This window comes from Brienomyrus brachyistius, chromosome 4 (genome assembly GCF_023856365.1).
Source record: "Brienomyrus brachyistius isolate T26 chromosome 4, BBRACH_0.4, whole genome shotgun sequence".
Lineage (NCBI taxonomy): Eukaryota > Metazoa > Chordata > Actinopteri > Osteoglossiformes > Mormyridae > Brienomyrus > Brienomyrus brachyistius.
In genome coordinates, this window is record NC_064536.1 from 23,103,847 (window position 1) to 23,122,384 (window position 18,538).

The 18,538-nt window shown below is 46.5% G+C and overlaps 1 protein-coding gene across 1 annotated transcript in view; it reads left to right on the forward strand.

The window, feature by feature from the left end:
- The window catches only part of LOC125739920 (uncharacterized), a 645,903-nt gene that overhangs the window by 515,956 nt on the left and 111,409 nt on the right, over positions 1-18,538 (forward strand). The window contains exons 20-21 of the mRNA XM_049010480.1: positions 3,309-3,635; positions 4,045-4,362. Of these exons, the coding sequence (XP_048866437.1) occupies positions 3,309-3,635; positions 4,045-4,362 (645 nt within the window). The remainder of the gene's footprint in view (positions 1-3,308; positions 3,636-4,044; positions 4,363-18,538) is intronic.

Sequence of the window (18,538 nt, forward strand, 5' to 3'; positions counted from 1 at the left end):
GAGACACTTTCCCAAAAACTGAGAAATAAGTGAAACCAAATGTAAAGAGGGGAGGAGAATTTAGATACTGGAGATGCCAGTTTATACATGGAGATGATCTCAGCAGGGAGCCGATTAGAACACATATGTGGATGTTAACCATGTTAACCACACTGACCGTGCTTGAGGTTTTTGAGGATCCACAATCATAACCTTAGTCCCATTCGCCAGTTTGGCTGCATCCATCTGCCATTTCTGCCTGTTCTGGAGGGTTAGTAGGTCATACCTGGTCTGGAGGGTTAGCAGGTCGTCCCTGATGAAGCTCCTCCAGAGCTGGTCAGCAAGTACCTGGCTCCATCTCCTTCGGCTGAGTCGCTCTGATGTGGGGTAGATCACCTGAGGAAGGGCTGAATTTGGCCGCCCCATCAGGGGAGTATTGGGTGAGATGGGATCAGGATCAGTTACATCCTAGGACACTTAATCCCTTCTTACTTAGCTAGTACAGTCCGCAGTATGTGGGCCTATGGTGCTGTACAAGGCTGCCTTCACTGAGCAGGTGGAGCACTAGGTGGATTAATGCGGGAAGTGATTTTCTGGGCTGCCAGTTGCTCCTTTATAGAGGATCCTAAAGCATTAAGAGCCTCTCAGCTCAGTACTACAGTGGCTCCCTTAAAATTGGTGCCCTGGCTTCCCTCTCCATGCAGTACAGTTACAGAATGACGAGGAATGAGTCTGTGTCAAGGCTAAGCATGACATCTAGGTACAACACTCTTGTAGTGAGACACTTATAAATGATTCCCCAGTGATTCTCCTGTCTCTTACCAGTCTTCACTAACACTGCATCCTGGGCTCTGCCATGGCATGTGTGTAGGCGGCTTCCTATCCTAATTAGGCTTGTGTCAAACTAAGGTGTGAGCTACACCAACCTACTGTTGATAGGTAGAGCTTCAAGACAAGCGTACTCTTCAGGGAGACTCAATCTCCACACGTCAGAGGAGTTTCAGTTCAGCTGCTCTAAAATCATCAGCCATGGGGCTGCAGCCTCTGGTGGCTGCCCTGTCAGACTGCTGAGCAACGGGTTTCACTGGGGCAGTGAAGGATTGGTAATGACCTTCAGTCACTGGAAAAAAAATACGTAATACTGTTCCACTCCATCCAAACCAGTGTGGTGCTGAGGTAATCTACAGTATCAGCATAAGCTCCTTACCACTCTCTCTTTTTCATCAAATGCAGAACAAGGGATCACCTATTATGGTTTTTGTCACTTCCTGTTTGAGTGTAGAGGTTAAATGTAGACTGACCGGATGATTTCAGAACTGACTGCAGTCTTCTTTTTGTCCACTATGTGGCAGCACTATACAGGAATGGTCTTATTCTGTCTTGTGGCTGATGTGTGTATAAATTCATATACCTAGATAGCATGGAATTCTGCACCCAACTTTGTCTTATGGATTTAGGTTGGAGTGAATTATATATTAACAACAGTATGTCAGAATTATATTATACACGATTGTCACGATCCTCAGTCTAGGATTGAGGACCGTCAGAAAGGTAAAGGGAAAGGAGAGGGGAAAACGAGACAACCAGGGTATGGGAAAAGGGAACACGGGACACAAAGGGATATTTTTTTGTATTTTTTTATATTTATTCACAAAGACCTTCACAAACAATAGGGCAACAAACTTCAGGAGTGACACCGCCAAAACAATAAACAAAACAGCACTACCGAACCCGTCCACGACTAAACTAATTCTAAACAAAACGAAAAAGATGAGAAAAGAAATGACACAGACTAATCCTAATTCCCTAACCAAAACACAGAATAAGCCACACATACACAAAACAAAATAGCAGTCACTCCCTACGCACTTAACAGAAATGAACATACAGAACACACCAAAGCCGAAACACAGTAACCAAAGGGGCGAGGCAAAGAGAGTAGTCAGGAGGAAGGCAAGAGATCACAAACCAGAAAGCAGTCAAAACCGAAGGCAAAGGTACAGAGGGATAAGGCAAGAAACAAAAACCAGGAAACCAAAAACTGTCATACACGAGTAATCCAAAAGAATGCAATCAAACCAACAACAAAAACCAACCAAGCGCAGAGCTGCTGCTACTCTCCCACCACGGCTTTTTCAATCATAAAGGTGGAAGTAGCGTCGAGGCTCAGGGCCTGGCCAGGTCCGGGAGGCGGAGTCGAAGGCAGCCGGACAACGATCAGGACAATCCCTCCCCAAACCTTACGGCACGTCACGCGATATTTTGACCAGAATGCTAATCAGAAAAATATTCAGATTTGCAAATATAGCCATGCGTAGTTAAAGGAACAGGAAATCTGACAGGAATGGATTCCTAAGAGAACTTTGTGACAGACTGGCATCCTGTCCTGGGTGTTCCCCTGCCTTTGTGACAGACTGCCATCCTGTCCTGGGTGTTCCTCTGCCTTTGTGACAGACAGAAATCCTGTCCTGGGTGTTCCCCTGCCTTTCTGACAGACTGGCATCCTGTCCTGGGTGTTCCCCTGCCTTTGTGACAGACTGGCATCCTGTACTGGGTGTTCCCCTGCCTTTGTGACAGACTGGCATCCTGTCCTGGGTGTTCCCCTGCCTTTGTGACAGACTGGCATCCTATCCTGGGTGTTCCCCTGCCTTTGTGACAGACTGGCATCCTGTCCTGGGTGTTCCCCTGCCTTTGTGACAGACTTGCATCCTATCCTGGGTGTTCCCCTGCCTTGTGCCCTGTACTGCCTCAGATCAGCTCCACTGATTCTGTACTGGATACGCATATGGAAGATGGATCACTAAGCTAAAATGCAGTTCAGTACTTACCGTATGCCATTCAAAAGCCAAAAATGACTGAATTTGATGTATTTACAAATACAGCCTTAGTGTTAAAGGGGTGTGGTCACCACAAAGTGATGATTCATTCTCCTCACTGTGCCTTTATTACCAGCGACTTAAGCTACTGGTTTTCCTCTCTGGCCCTAAAACAGGGCTGCCCAAATGGCAAATGCTGCACTGAAACAATTCAATCCAGTCCCCCCCCCGTCCCTGCTCAATAAATGATGTGGACCTTGCTATGTTCCCCTGATGGGGATGATAGCTGAGTGAACCTCCCCTAGAACACACCTGCTTTGTTTTCCTGTGTCTTTCCCTTGTTCTTATGGCAAAATGACAGTCTTGCTGTTTCACCTCCTCACTGTCCTCTTAAACCCATCTCTCTGTGCCATGACTCCTGGTACAAGTGTTACACAAACTGATAATATATAATATTAACCAGAGAGACTGTGATGCTGAAAATGTGAATTCAGTTGGTTGTTTTCCCCACAGGTGCTGACAGTGTGTCCTCAGTGGGATGGGTGTCTGTACAGAGAGGAGGATCTGTCACCATCCCATGTTTCTATAACAACAGATATCAGCAACATGTGAAATACTGGTGCAGAGATTATTATTCTTCAGATTCATGTACTCCCATCGTACGCAGTGACTCTCCACAGATGAAGGATCATGTGTCAATCAGAGATGATCCTGGCCAGCGAGTCTTCACTGTGAGCATGAACAATCTGCAAACTCGGGACTCTGGTTACTACTGGTGTGGTGTGGAGATCAGCAGAGGTTCAGCTGTGGGAACATGGATGCAGCTGTCAGTCACTGCGGGTAAGATGTCTGTACTGCAGACTGTAGTCAATCAGATGCATAGTATGTAACATGTCATTCAGTCAGAAGGGAAGGACATTAACACAAATACAGAAAATAATATTTTAATAAATAGTTGAAACCAGAAGTTTAGATACACTTCAGAAAAAGACACAAAAACTTTATTTCTCACTGCCGGACATTTAATCAGAGTAAATCTGTTTTAGGTCAGTTAGGATAAGCAAATGTTTTTTGTATTTGTTAAATGTCAGAATAAAGAGAATTTTATTTTTTTATCCTTTTGTCCTTTGCTTTAGCTTCATATGCGTATGAAATATATGTGTATAAAATTAACATAACTGGCTCATATTCATTACTATTTTATTGTTATGTAAATGTCACAGTGTTTCTTCCTAATCTGTGTGTTCAGGTTTCCCAGGGCTGTCAGTGGACAAACAGGAGGTGACGGGTGTGGAAGGAGACAGTGTCACTGTTCAGTGTCGCTATACAGACAGTTACAGTCAGAAGCGGTGGTGTAAGGTCAGGCGCTCCTGTGTATCAAGTTCTATGGGTTTGGATGGGAGGCCTGTTTTGATCACGGATGACAGAGATAATAACATCTTTAGTGTGACAATGAGGGGACTGGAGAGGAAGGACACAGGCTGGTATTGGTGTGATAATGGAACCCTGCAGATCCCAGTTCATATTACTGTCAGTCCGAGAACTGCAACCACAACCAGCACTGAAAGTAAGTATTGACCTAAAATCTGATTGTGAATCATTTATGCTTATGTTTGCTTAGATAAATACTAAACGAACCTGACCGTTTTACTCATGAAGGGGGTCTGTGTGTTTTGCTGGATAAATTGCGGGGGGGGGGGGGGGTGTTTTCCAGGGTATTACCAGGGAAGATCCAACCGCTGTCTGACACCCAATCAGCACAAGGCTCTATATCATACAGCTCTGGAAAAAATTAAGATATGACTCCTATATTTTTAAACCGATCAGCTTCTTAAAATCCTGGTTTAATCCTGGATCTGCTGGCAGAAGGTTACACTGTGCAGCAGGCTGCTTCCAGGCTCAAAGTTACTAAGACAGCAGTAACAAGAACAAAACAAAGCAGGAGACACTGGGAACGACCAGAAACTACAGTATCCATGTAGAGCGTAGAAGCAGCTTTTTAATGCCAGAGACGACTGTCAGCTTATACGGCTGTGACTCAGAAATCAGAGGATGACCTCATGTGACCTTAAAGAACATTAAATGGTGTGAAGTGCAAGGAATAAAGAAAGTAAGAGGCTTTTCATCAATGAGAAACAGGGAAGAGCCAGGTTGGAGTTTACCAGAAAAAGTACATTATACAGAGACACTTTCCCAAAAACTGAGAAATAAGTGAAACCAAATGTAAAGAGGGGAGGAGAATTTAGATACTGGAGATGCCAGTTTATACATGGAGATGATCTCAGCAGGGAGCCGATTAGAACACATATGTGGATGTTAACCATGTTAACCACACTGACCGTGCTTGAGGTTTTTGAGGATCCACAATCATAACCTTAGTCCCATTCGCCAGTTTGGCTGCATCCATCTGCCATTTCTGCCTGTTCTGGAGGGTTAGTAGGTCATACCTGGTCTGGAGGGTTAGCAGGTCGTCCCTGATGAAGCTCCTCCAGAGCTGGTCAGCAAGTACCTGGCTCCATCTCCTTCGGCTGAGTCGCTCTGATGTGGGGTAGATCACCTGAGGAAGGGCTGAATTTGGCCGCCCCATCAGGGGAGTATTGGGTGAGATGGGATCAGGATCAGCTACATCCAAGGACACTTAATCCCTTCTTCCTTAGCTAGTACAGTCCGCAGCATGTGGGATTAAGGTGCTATACAAGGCTGCCTTCACTGAGCAGGTGGAGCACTAGGTGGATTAATGCGGGAAGTGATTTTCTGGGCTGCCAGTTGCTCCTTTATAGAGGATCCTAAAGCATTAAGAGCCTCTCAGCTCAGTACTACAGTGGCTCCCTTAAAATTGGTGCCCTGGCTTCCCTCTCCATGCAGTACAGTTACAGAATGACGAGGAATGAGTCTGTGTCAAGGCTAAGCATGACATCTAGGTACAACACTCTTGTAGTGAGACACTTATAAATGATTCCCCAGTGATTCTCCTGTCTCTTACCAGTCTTCACTAACACTGCATCCTGGGCTCTGCCATGGCATGTGTGTAGGCGGCTTCCTATCCTAATTAGGCTTGTGTCAAACTAAGGTGTGAGCTACACCAACCTACTGTTGATAGGTAGAGCTTCAAGACAAGCGTACTCTTCAGGGAGACTCAATCTCCACACGTCAGAGGAGTTTCAGTTCAGCTGCTCTAAAATCATCAGCCATGGGGCTGCAGCCTCTGGTGGCTGCCCTGTCAGACTGCTGAGCAACGGGTTTCACTGGGGCAGTGAAGGATTGGTAATGACCTTCAGTCACTGGAAAAAAAATACGTAATACTGTTCCACTCCATCCAAACCAGTGTGGTGCTGAGGTAATCTACAGTATCAGCATAAGCTCCTTACCACTCTCTCTTTTTCATTAAATGCAGAACAAGGGATCACCTATTATGGTTTTTGTCACTTCCTGTTTGAGTGCAGAGGTTAAATGTAGACTGACCGGATGATTTCAGAACTGACTGCAGTCTTCTTTTTGTCCACTATGTGGCAGCAGTATACAGGAATGGTCTTATTCTGTCTTGTGGCTGATGTGTGTATAAATTCATATACCTAGATAGCATGGAATTCTGCACCCAACTTTGTCTTATGGATTTAGGTTGGAGTGAATTATATATTAACAACAGTATGTCAGAATTATATTATACACGATTGTTACGATCCTCAGTCTAGGATTGAGGACCGTCAGAAAGGTAAAGGGAAAGGAGAGGGGAAAACGAGACAACCAGGGTATGGGAAAAGGGAACACGGGACACAAAGGGATATTTTTTTGTATTTTTTTATATTTATTCACAAAGACCTTCACAAACAATAGGGCAACAAACTTCAGGAGTGACACCGCCAAAACAATAAACAAAACAGCACTACCGAACCCGTCCACGACTAAACTAATTCTAAACAAAACGAAAAAGATGAGAAAAGAAATGACACAGACTAATCCTAATTCCCTAACCAAAACACAGAATAAGCCACACATACACAAAACAAAATAGCAGTCACTCCCTACGCACTTAACAGAAATGAACATACAGAACACACCAAAGCCGAAACACAGTAACCAAAGGGGCGAGGCAAAGAGAGTAGTCAGGAGGAAGGCAAGAGATCACAAACCAGAAAGCAGTCAAAACCGAAGGCAAAGGTACAGAGGGATAAGGCAAGAGACGAAAACCAGTAATCCAAAAGAATGCAATCAAACCAACAACAAAAACCAACCAAGCGCAGAGCTGCTGCTACTCTCCCACCACGGCTTTTTCAATCATAAAGGCGGAAGTAGCGTCGAGGCTCAGGGCCTGGCCAGGTCCGGGAGGCGGAGTCGAAGGCAGCCGCACAATGATCAGGACAATCCCTCCCCAAACCTTACGGCACGTCACGCGATATTTTGACCAGAATGCTAATCAGAAAAATATTCAGATTTGCAGATATAGCCATGCGTAGTTAAAGGAACAGGAAATCTGACAGGAATGGATTCCTAAGAGAACTTTGTGACAGACTGGCATCCTGTCCTGGGTGTTCCCCTGCCTTTGTGACAGACTGGCATCCTGTCCTGGGTGTTCCCCTGCCTTTGTGACAGACTGGCATCCTATCCTGGGTGTTCCCCTGCCTTTGTGACAGACTGGCATCCTGTCCTGGGTGTTCCCCTGCCTTTGTGACAGACTGGCATCCAGTCCTGGGTGTTCCCCTGCCTTTGTGACAGACTGGCATCCTGTCCTGGGTGTTCCCCTGCCTTTGTGACAGACTGGCATCCCGTCCTGGGTGTTCCTCTGCCTTTGTGACAGACTGGCATCCTGTCCTGGGTGTTCCCCTGCCTTTGTGACAGACTGGCATCCTGTCCTGGGTGTTCCCCTGCCTTTGTGACAGACTGGCATCCAGTCCTGGGTGTTCCCCTGCCTTTGTGACAGACTGGCATCCTGTCCTGGGTGTTCTCCTGCCTTTGTGACAGACTGGCATCCTGTCCTGGGTGTTCCCCTGCCTTTGTGACTGACTGGCATCCTGTCCTGGGTGTTCCCCTGTCTTTGTGACAGACTGGCATCCTGTCCTCGGTGTTCCCCTGCCTTTGTGACAGACTGCCATCCTGTGCTGGGTGTTCCCCTGCCTTTATGACAGACTGGCATCCTGTCCTGGGTGTTCCCCTGCCTTTGTGACAGACTGGCATCCAGTCCTGGGTGTTCCCCTGCCTTTGTGACAGACTGGCATCCTGTCCTGGGTGTTTCCCTGCCTTGTGCCCTGTACTGCCTCAGATCAGCTCCACTGACTCTGTACTGGATACGCATGTGGAAGATGGATCACTAAGCTAAAATGCAGTTCAGTACTTACCGTATGCCATTCAAAAGTCAAAAAATGACTGAATTTGATGTACACTGAACAAAAATATAAACGCAACACTCTTGTTTCTGCTCCCATTTTTCATGAGATGGACTTAAATATCTACAATTCATTCCAGATGCAAAATATTACCATTTCTCTCAAACATTTCTCACAAATCAGTCTAAATGTGTGATAGTGAGCACTTCTGCTTTGCTGAGATAATCCATCCCACCTCACAGGTGTGCCACATCAAGATGCTGATCTGACATCATGGATAGTGCACAGGTGTACCTTATACTGCCCACAATAAAAGGCCACCCTGGAATGTGCAGTTTTTTGCTTTATTGGGGGTCTGGGGACTCAGAACCGGTCAGTATCTGGTGTGACCACCATTTGCCTCATGCAATGCAACACATCTTCTTCGCATAGAGTTTATCAGATTGTCAATTGTGGCCTGTGGAATGTTGGTCCACTCCTCTTCAATGGCTGTGCGAAGTTGTTGGATATTAGTGGGAACTGGTACACGCTGTCGTATACGCCGGTCAAGCACATCCCAAACATGCTCAACGGGTGACATGTCCGGTGAGTATGCTGGCCATGCAAGAACTGGGACATTTTCAGCTTCCAAGAACTGTGTACAGATCCTTGCAACATGGGGCCGTGCATTATCTTGCTGAAACCTGAGGTGATGTTCATGGATGTATGGCACAACAATGGGCCTCAGGATCTCATCACGGTATCTCTGTGCATTCAAAATGCCATCAATAAAATACACCCGTGTTCTTCGTCCATAACAGATGCCTGCCCATACCATAACCCCACCACCACCATGGGCCACTCGATCCACAACATTGACATCAGCAAAGCGCTCACCCACACGACGCCACACATGCTGTCTGCCATCTGCCCTGAACAATGCAAACCGAGATCCATCCGTGAAGAGAACACCTCTCCAACGTGCCAGACGCCATCGAATGTGCGCATTTGCCCACTCAAGTCTGTTACGGCGACGAGCTGGAGTCAGGTCAAGACCCCGATGAGGACGACGAGCATGCAGTTGAGCTTCCCTGAGACGGTTTCTGACAGTTTGTGCAGAAAGTGTTTGGTTATGCAAACCAATTGTTTCAGCAGCTGTCTGAGTGGCTGGTCTCAGACGATCTTGGAGGTGAACCTGCTGGATGTGGAGGTCCTGGGCTGGTGTGGTTACACGTGGTCTGCGGTTGTGAGGCCGGTTGGATGTACTGCCATATTCTCTGAAACGCCTTTGGAGACGGCTTATGGTTGAGAAATGAACATTCAATGCACGAGCAACAGATCTGGTTGACATTCCTGCTGTCCGCATGCCAATTGCACGCTCCCTCAATGCTTGTGGCATCTGTGGCATTTTGCTGTGAGACAAAACTGCACATTCCAGGGTGGCCTTTTATTGTGGGCAGTATAAGGTACACCTGTGCACTACCCATGATGTCAGATCAGCATCTTGATGTGGCACACCTGTGAGGTGGGATGGATTATCTCAGCAAAGCAGAAGTGCTCACTATCACACATTTAGACTGATTTGTGAGAAATGTTTGAGAGGAATGGTAATATTGTGTATCTGGAATGCATTTTAGATCTTTAAGTCCATCTCATGAAAAATGGGAGCAAAAACAAAAGTGTTGCGTTTATATTTTTGTTCAGTGTATTTACAATTACAGCCTTAGTGTTAAAGGGGTCTGGTCACCACAAAGTGATGATCCCATTCATTCTCCTCACTGTGCCTTTATTACCAGTGACTTAAGCTACTGATTTTCCACTCAGACCCTAAAACAGGGCTGCCCAAATGGCAAATGCTGCACTGAAACAATTCAATCCAGTCCCCCCCCACCCCAGGTCAGTTAACGAGTTAATGATGTGGACCTTGGCTATGTGCCCCTGATGGGGATGATAGCTGAGTGACCCTCCCCTAGAACACACCTGCTTTGTTTTTCTGTGTCTTTCCCTTGTTCTTATGGCAAAATGACAGTCTTGCTGTTTCACCTCCTCACTGTCCTCTTAAACCAATCTCTCTGTGCCATGACTCCTGGTACAAGTGTTACACAAACTGATAATATATAATATTAACCAGAGATACTGTGATGCTGAAAATGTGAATTCAGTTGGTTGTTTTCCCCACAGGTGCTGACAGTGTTTCCTCAGTGGGACGAGTGACTGTACAGAGAGGAGGATCTGTCACCATCCCATGTTTCTATGAGAAGATATATCAGCAACATGTGAAATACTGGTGCAGAGATTATTATTCTTCAGATTCATGTACTCCCATCGTACGCAGTGACTCTCCACAGATGAAGGATGATGTGTCAATCAGAGATGATCCTAACCAGCAAGTCTTCACTGTGAGCATGAACAATCTGAAACCTGGGGATTCTGATTACTACTGGTGTGGTGTGGAGATCAGCGGAGGTGCAGCTGTGGGAACATGGATCCAGCTGTCAGTCACTGAAGGTAAGATGTCTGTACTGCAGACCGTAGCCAATGAGATGCACAGTATGTAACATGTCATTGAGACTTAAAGGAAGGGCATTAACACTAACACAGGAGAAAATATTTTAATATACAAGAGGAACCAAATTTTAGTTTTGATCAACACCATAAATGACACCTGGGAGAAATAACAATGAATGTGCTACTTCAGAGGGTTTAATAGGAGAAGCAATATTCTTTGGTTTAGTTTTAAGTGAATGTTAAATTCATAAAAGCATGAATATATAAATAAACATACAGTAAAAGAGGCTCAGTTGGGCTGTCGGTTACTGTTGTTGGCATATACATGGAAATCGAAATAAACAGGAAAGCAAAACGGGATATTGCAGGCTAATTCTATACTATAATCAGTTAATCATTCATTAAACTTTTATTTTTGCAAATTCAGTGATAGTAAGTACAACATTTAATCAAAACAAGTTGTTTCATTGGGGGCCCATCGGACAGCAAGGTCGCATGTTGGGCTGGTGCCATCAGTGTAAATAGTGTAAATAGCTCTGCTTATTTATCATGTATTGTGTTGTGTGTCTGTTGTGAGTATGACTGGCAGACATCAGGAAACCCCATCTTTGTAGCCTTCCTGTGCTTATCTGTGACTCTGGTACCTGAACCACACTGGTGTCAGACCTGAGGATAAAGGTGACAGAACTCAGCAGGGAGCAGCATGACGTGGGACACGGCCGATCGCAGTGAAGACCCCCCTAAAGCTGCCCCGGTACAGTGGGTAATGGCCCCTGGAACCCTCCCTCGTACAGGTCCGCCTGGTGGCACAGCCCAATCACTGGTCCCTCAAGATGGGGGGCACCTGGCGATGCCACTGGAAGAGGAGGTACTGCAAGCTCTATTTAGCAGAGCCCCACCCCTACAGCTGAGCTGCACCCATCGTGCGCATGGCCATGGGGGAGGGGCAGCTGAAAGTCACGCTGACAGGACAATCGGTGGTACAAGAGGTCTGACTAGTCAGCACTGCTGACCCCTGTGTCATCAGACTGGATCTACTAGTATAGCTAGGGGCCGCCATCGATCTGCTGGGGGCAGCCCTCTGCTTTGGGTACAGATGTGGGGGTCCTCCAGTATGAGAGCAGTGGCCAGCAGCGGCCAGGGATAGCGATGGGGGAAGAGAGGAGGAGAGCCGTCCACCCGGTGGGGGGAAAAGATCTGCCCACAGCTCCTGAGGGAAAGTCTCCACCAGCCACACGACTGCAACTCCAGTCCAGACTGTGCTGAACGGCAGAACCACAGCAGGACCGTCTCCATAGACAGTGCAGGCTGTGCAGCAACTGTGGCAGTACAGCAATCAGCCCTGTTCATCTATCTGCATCCACATCGACTGCTTCTGGTGAAACTGCAAGTGTCTGAGCAGCAGATCCAATAACTGGCAGATAGGAGTCATCAAGCCTTCCCACAGTCCGTAAGCGGCACAGCCAGACCTTGTCACCAACAAGGACGGATCATGTTGCTTTCACTTCAACTATCAAGCATTGAATGTGGTGACAAGGAAGGACTCCTATGTGCTTCCATGCATCACTGGGTCAACATGGTTCAGCTCCTTAGACCTCTGGAGTGGCTACTGGCAGGTCGAACTGTCCCCAGTAAACCACCCTAAGACCGTGTTCACCATCGGTCACAGGCTATGACACTTCTGCTCAGTTTCATTCAGCCTGTGTAACAGCCTGGTCACCTTCGAGAGGCTAATGGAGGCTAATGTCCCAGCTGACCTGCACCTAGTGTGTCATCAACATTGATGATCTGCTGCTCAATGCCGCTGATTTTGCCCAGACATTGTGGAACTTAAAGACAGTGTTTGCAGGGACCCTCTGCGCAGGGTTGTGGCTGAACCCCCGGAAGTGCTCCCTCCTCCAGTGCATGATGCTCTTCCAGGGCCAAATCATTAGAGGGAGGGCGTGGCCACCGACCCACAAAAGACGGCCGCTGTGTCAGACTGGCCCCCTGCACAGACTGTAGCAGAGCTGCACAGCTTCCTGGGGTTAGTGTCATATTACCAACACTTTGTTAAGGACTTCGCCAGCATGGCAAACACAATGCACCGTCTACAGAAAAGGGAAGTGGCTTTGCGTGGACAGATGCCTGAGCCGCGGCTTTTAACCAGCTCTGTGTGACACTCACCGATGTTCCCATGCTAGAGTACCTGGACCCTCATCTCCTTGTCATTCTGGACACGGACACTAGCAACGAGGGGCTGGGTGCTGTGCAATCACAGGCAGGACCGTGAAGGGAGCTTCTATCTAGGCCGGCAAGAACTTCCATCTGTACCTCAGTGGCCAGTGGTTCTGGTTGTGGAAGGACCACAAATCACTTGGGGGTCCTGAGTTTCTGGTACTCAGAGGGACAGCTGGTCTGTTGGTTGGAGGTAATGGCAGAGTTTGACTTTGAGGTCCAACATCACCCTGGGAAGCTGCATGGAAACGTGGACACTCTGTCTCACTGACCCTGAAGCAGCTCACAGTGCAAGAGAACCAGGCCACCACCAAGACTTCATTTGCCAGCAGATCATCACAGAGCAGCACAGCAGCCCCATGCTGGCCAGGGTGAGGGAGCAGCTGGATGAAGGAGGGTGACTGGGTCGGGAGGTGATATCAGCCTCTGGTCCAGAGAACAAGGTCTATCACACCCAGTGGGGCACCCTGAGGAACACGAGGGCCTGCTGTTAAGCCTCAGCTGATCGCTGGATGGTGCAGGGGAGCAGCTGCTGGTGCCCCAGAGCCTGTGTAACCCAGTGTCTGGTTCTTTTGTTTAGGTAAAGTGTATATATTTAATCTGATTTGTATAATTTTGGGGAGGATGCAGCAGATGCTAAACTAGCAGCACAGAGGCTACAACATGATTTTGAATTAGTGGCTGGACAGATAGCTAGTAGCTGAAATTTAACGTAGATAAATGTAAGGTAATCCATGCAGGGAGTAGAAATATAAAGTACAGACAATTTATGGGTTCCACTGATTATGAGAAAAACCTCAGTGTGTATGTTGATGCCTCCATGTCCCACTCTCACCAGTGTGGGGAAACAATTAAAAAGGCCAATAGCATGTTAGGTTACATCTCTAGGTGTGTGGAGTTTAAGTCAAGGGAGGTGATGCTACAATTATATAATTCCTTGGTACTGTAAGACCCCACCCAGATTATTGTGTGCAGGTTTGGTCACCATACCTTAAAAAGGACATTGCTGCCTTCAAAAGGGTGCAGCGTAGGGCTAGAAGAATTATTCCTGGACTTAGAGGAATGCTTTATAATGAGAGGTTAGCTGAGCTGAATCTTTTCATGCTCGAGCAAAGGAGACTAAGGGGGACATGATCCAGGTATATAAGATTCTAACAGGTCTGGATGCTGTTCAGCCAAATAGCTACTTCAGTATTAGCCATAGGTGGAAATTAGAATAATTTTAAAATGGATTTGAGAAAGCACTTCTTTACACATCATGTAGTTAGAGTATGGAATATTCTCCCTCTTAGTGTAGTGCAAGCATTACCTTTGGTTCCTTTTAATTAGAGCTGGATAAAATTTTATCATCTCTGATGTATTAGTTAAGTTCTCCCCAAACGAGCTTGATGGGCCGAATGGCCTCCTCTCATTTGTAAATTTCTTATGTACTGAGCTGACACACGCTCTATATCATTTGGGTTTTATATTCTTTTTATTGCTTGTTAAATATAATTTAATAAGTTATTCATTTAATATCTGCCAATGGGAGTAATCCCATGAATCCCCGTAAAGGGCTGGGATTGACCCAGGAGATACGGGATATGAGGGAGAAGCGATAATACTGCATGTCTTCCTTCCACACTCGCAGCAAGCTTACTGCTGAAGCTACTAAATTCCAGAGGACATCTGCGAGTAGAGAGAGAGCTATTCGATTCACGGCGGTGAAGGACCGAGTGCCTGACGAGTCACTTGCTCCGGCTCCAGGACGATCGAGAGAGCAATCAGATCAGGCCTGCTACAATTTTTCTTTAGTTTAATTATTTGCCAGCTTAGGTTTTTCAGTGGGCAATAATGGAGTGTGAACTATTGTAGCTACTGTTTACATTGTATATATTTTGTCGTCTTAATTTTAGAATTTATATAGTAAAGTTCTTAAATTTAACTTCATTGTATTATATTGCGTAGTCGTTAAATAAGGTGACGAAAGTATTTAGGGTGGGCATGTTAGCCCTGCGTTAATTTTGAAGGGAGAATATAGCCTACAGACAGACACCATAGTGAACTCAGCCCCCCCGTCAAGTGATTGTTAACTGGGGCCCAGCAAAAGGCCTGAAGGGGGCGCTACACCTGTGCTCTCTCATGCTGATTTCAGTGCACGGAGCCGTCGGGGCCGGGCAGTACGGCGTAAAGAAGATGCTGAGGAAGCTGTGGCAGCGCTTCACCTGGCCGGCTGCCAGCAGGACGCCCAGATGTTCCTGCATTGCTGTGCTGCATGTGCGGCTCAGAGGGGTCCTAGCTGGCAGTGCCGGTCTGCCCTCCAGCTGTACCTAGGGGAGCATGTGGGGGTCGATGTCCTGGGCCCCTTTCCCCACACTGAGGCCAGGAATCATTACATACTTGTGGTCATGGACTACTTCACAAAGTGGGCTGAGGGTTACATGGTTCCAGAGCAGAGTGTGACCTGACCACCATGGCAGAAAACAGCTCTAGGAGCTTTGGGGCTTCAGAGCAGCTGTACAGTGTCCAGGAGAGAAACTTCAAGGTGCTGGTGTTCTGTGAGGTCAGCTGGCTGCTAGGGATTGTGAAGACCCCTGCCCCCCCTCCCCACACACACACCCCCATCAGCAGAGTGACAGGCTGGTGAAGAGGCTGAATCGCATCTGAGCTCCCTAGCAGACAATCCTCGTTGGTGAGCACCAGCATGATTGGGACACTCACTGGCACTGGCTGTGCCCCAGCTTCCCTTTTGTATAGCTGTAGGCTGTGGACCCAGGTAGAGCTGGTGTTTGCCTCACCCCCTGGCCTGGAGCTGCCGGAGACACCAGGACTGGATTATCTGCTCCAGCTCCAGGACCATGTGCGGACCGTGCATGAGCTGGCCAGGTAACATCAGGACATGGCCAGAGTCATACAGAGGTGAGCCTATGACATCCGCTGCTGGGGACAGGTCTCCCAGGCTGGGGACTCTGGGTGTACTGGCCCATCAGGAAAAAGGGGTGGTTGCCCAAGCTGGACAGCCACTGGAGGGACCCCCGGAGGTCCTGAAGTGAATCTATGAAGCAGGACTGTCATGTTGCATAGAGACCAGCTGGCTCCATACCAACCCTTGGCCCACTTGGAGAAACCATCAGCAGGACCTGGGATGAGTTTCCCAGCAGCAGGAACTGAGGAGGACGGCGGGGAACCTGGGGCCCAGTGGCCACAGAGGGCTCAGTGCTGTCTGGAGCACTGCCAGGACTTTGGGGGGGTACCAGGTTGGGTCCCTCCCAGAAGGGGGGCAGTGTAGCACTGGGGATTCCTGTCGGGCAGCGCAGTGGCGTGCTGGACCGGTGCCAGCAGTGTAAATAGTGTGAATGATGTAAATAGCTCTGTGTATTTACCATGTATTGTGTTGTTATTTTGCCGCATGTTAATGTCAGGTATAGTGTTAATGTTAATTGTTGTAATTATCGTTGTTTGGGCCACCATGTGTAGTGAGAGTAGCTGGGACCCTCAGCACAGTGGCCAGTGTCTGTGTGTTGTGAGTATATATGGCATAAATTAGTACCTGTCTGTGACTCTTTATTATCACTGGGATCACCATGTCTGGTATCTGTGACGCAAAATTATAATATTCTGCTAAATGAAGTACTGTAACCTACAGTGGTCTGACTTTTTATTAATGTGTATGAATGCTGGAAGAGGGAGTGAGAGTTGATCAGCTGGGTAATTTTCATACTGCAGGTGCAAATAACTGTAAACCAGCAGTGGAGGTTTCTGCAGGCTAATTTTATTTTAAATGATCAGTTAATCATCTATTTCACTTTTATTTTATTAAATACAAAAGTAAATACAAAATTATAAAAAAACAAATTTCAATATTCTGCAGAGTAAAGTATTGCAATTTACAGTAGACTGGTACTGACTTCATGAATATGTGTATAAATGGTGTAAGAGGGAGTGAGAGTTAATCAGCTGGTGTGGTGTGGAGATCAGCAGAGGTTCAGCTGTGGGAACATGGGTTTCCCTGTCAGTCACTGAGGGTAAGATGTCTGTACTGCAGACTGTAGCCAATGAGATGCACAGTATATAACATGTCATTCAGGCAGAAGGGAAGGACATTAACACAAACACAAGAGAAAATATTTTAATAAATAGTTGAAACCAGAAGTTTACAAACACTTCAGAAAAAGACACAAAAACTTTTTTTTCTCACTGACGGACATTTAATCAGAGTAAATCTATTTTAGGTCAGTTAGGTTCAGCAATTTTATTTTTTATCCTTTTGTCCTTTGCTTTAGATTCATATGGGTATGAAATTTATGTGTATAATATTAACATATCTGGCTCATATTCATGACTATTTTATTGTTATGTAAATATCACAGTGTTCCTTCCTAATCTGTGTTCAGGTTCCTCAGAGCTGTCAGTGGACAAACAGGAGGTGACGGGTGTGGAAGGAGACAGTGTCACTGTTCAGTGTCACTATGAATACTATTACAGTCAAATGTCATGGTGTAGGATGGGGGGCTCCTGTGTGTCAAGTTCTTCGGGTTTGGATGGGAGGCCTGTCCTGATCAGGGATGACAAAGTAAAGAAAGTCTTCAGTGTGACAATGAGGGGACTGGAGAGGAAGGACACAGGCTGGTACTGGTGTGATGATGATGGATACTGGCAGATCCCAGTTCATATTACTATCAGTCTGAGAACTGCAACCACAACCAGCAATGAATGTAAGTAATTATCTAAATTCTGACTATAAATCATTTATGCTTAAATCGGCTTAGATAAATACTAAATGAGCCCAACAGTTTTACGGAAGAAGGAAGTCTGTGTGTTTTGTGGGATAATTTTGGGGGGGGGGGGGGGGGTTGGTTTACAGGCCATTACCAGGACGGATGCAACCACTGTATGGCTCCCAATCAGCACAAGGGTCTATATTATACTGCTCTGGAAAACATTAAGATATCACTCTTATACTTTTAAACCAATCAGCTTTTTTAAATCCTGGTTTAATCCTGGATCCGCTGGCAGAAGGTTACACTGCGCAGCAGGCTGCTTCCAGGCTCAGAGTTACTAAGACAGCAGTAACAAGAACAAAATAAAGCAGGAGACACTGGGAACGACCAGAAACTACAGTATCCATGTAGAGGGTAGAAGCAGCTTTTTAATGCCAGAGATGACTGTCAACTTATACGGCTGTGACTCATAAATCAGAGGATGACCTCATGTGACCTTAAAGAACATTAAATGGTGTGAAGTGCAAGGAATAAAGCAAGTAAGAGGCTTTTCATCAATGAGAAACAGGGAAGAGCCAGGTTGGAGTTTACCAGAAAAAGTACATTATACAGAGACACTTTCCCATGAACTGAGAAATAAGTGAAACCAAATGTAAAGAGGGGAGAAGGATTTAGACACTGGAGATGCCAGTTTATACATGGAGATGATCTCAGCAGGGAGCCAATTAGAACACATACATGGATGTTAACCATGTTAACTACACTGAACTTGCTTAAGTTGTTTGAGGATCCTGTGCTGCCTCAGATCAGCTCCATGCTCCCTGTACTGTACTGACCCTAAACTGGATGAACTCAGAAACAGAAACACCATTCAATCCTGCCCCCCCCCAGCCCTGGTCAGTAAATGATGTGGACCTTGGCTATGTGCCCCTGATGGGCAGCTGAGTGACCCTCCCCTAGAACACATCTGCTTTGTTTTCCTGTGTCTTTCCCTTGTTCTTTTGGCAAAATGACAGTC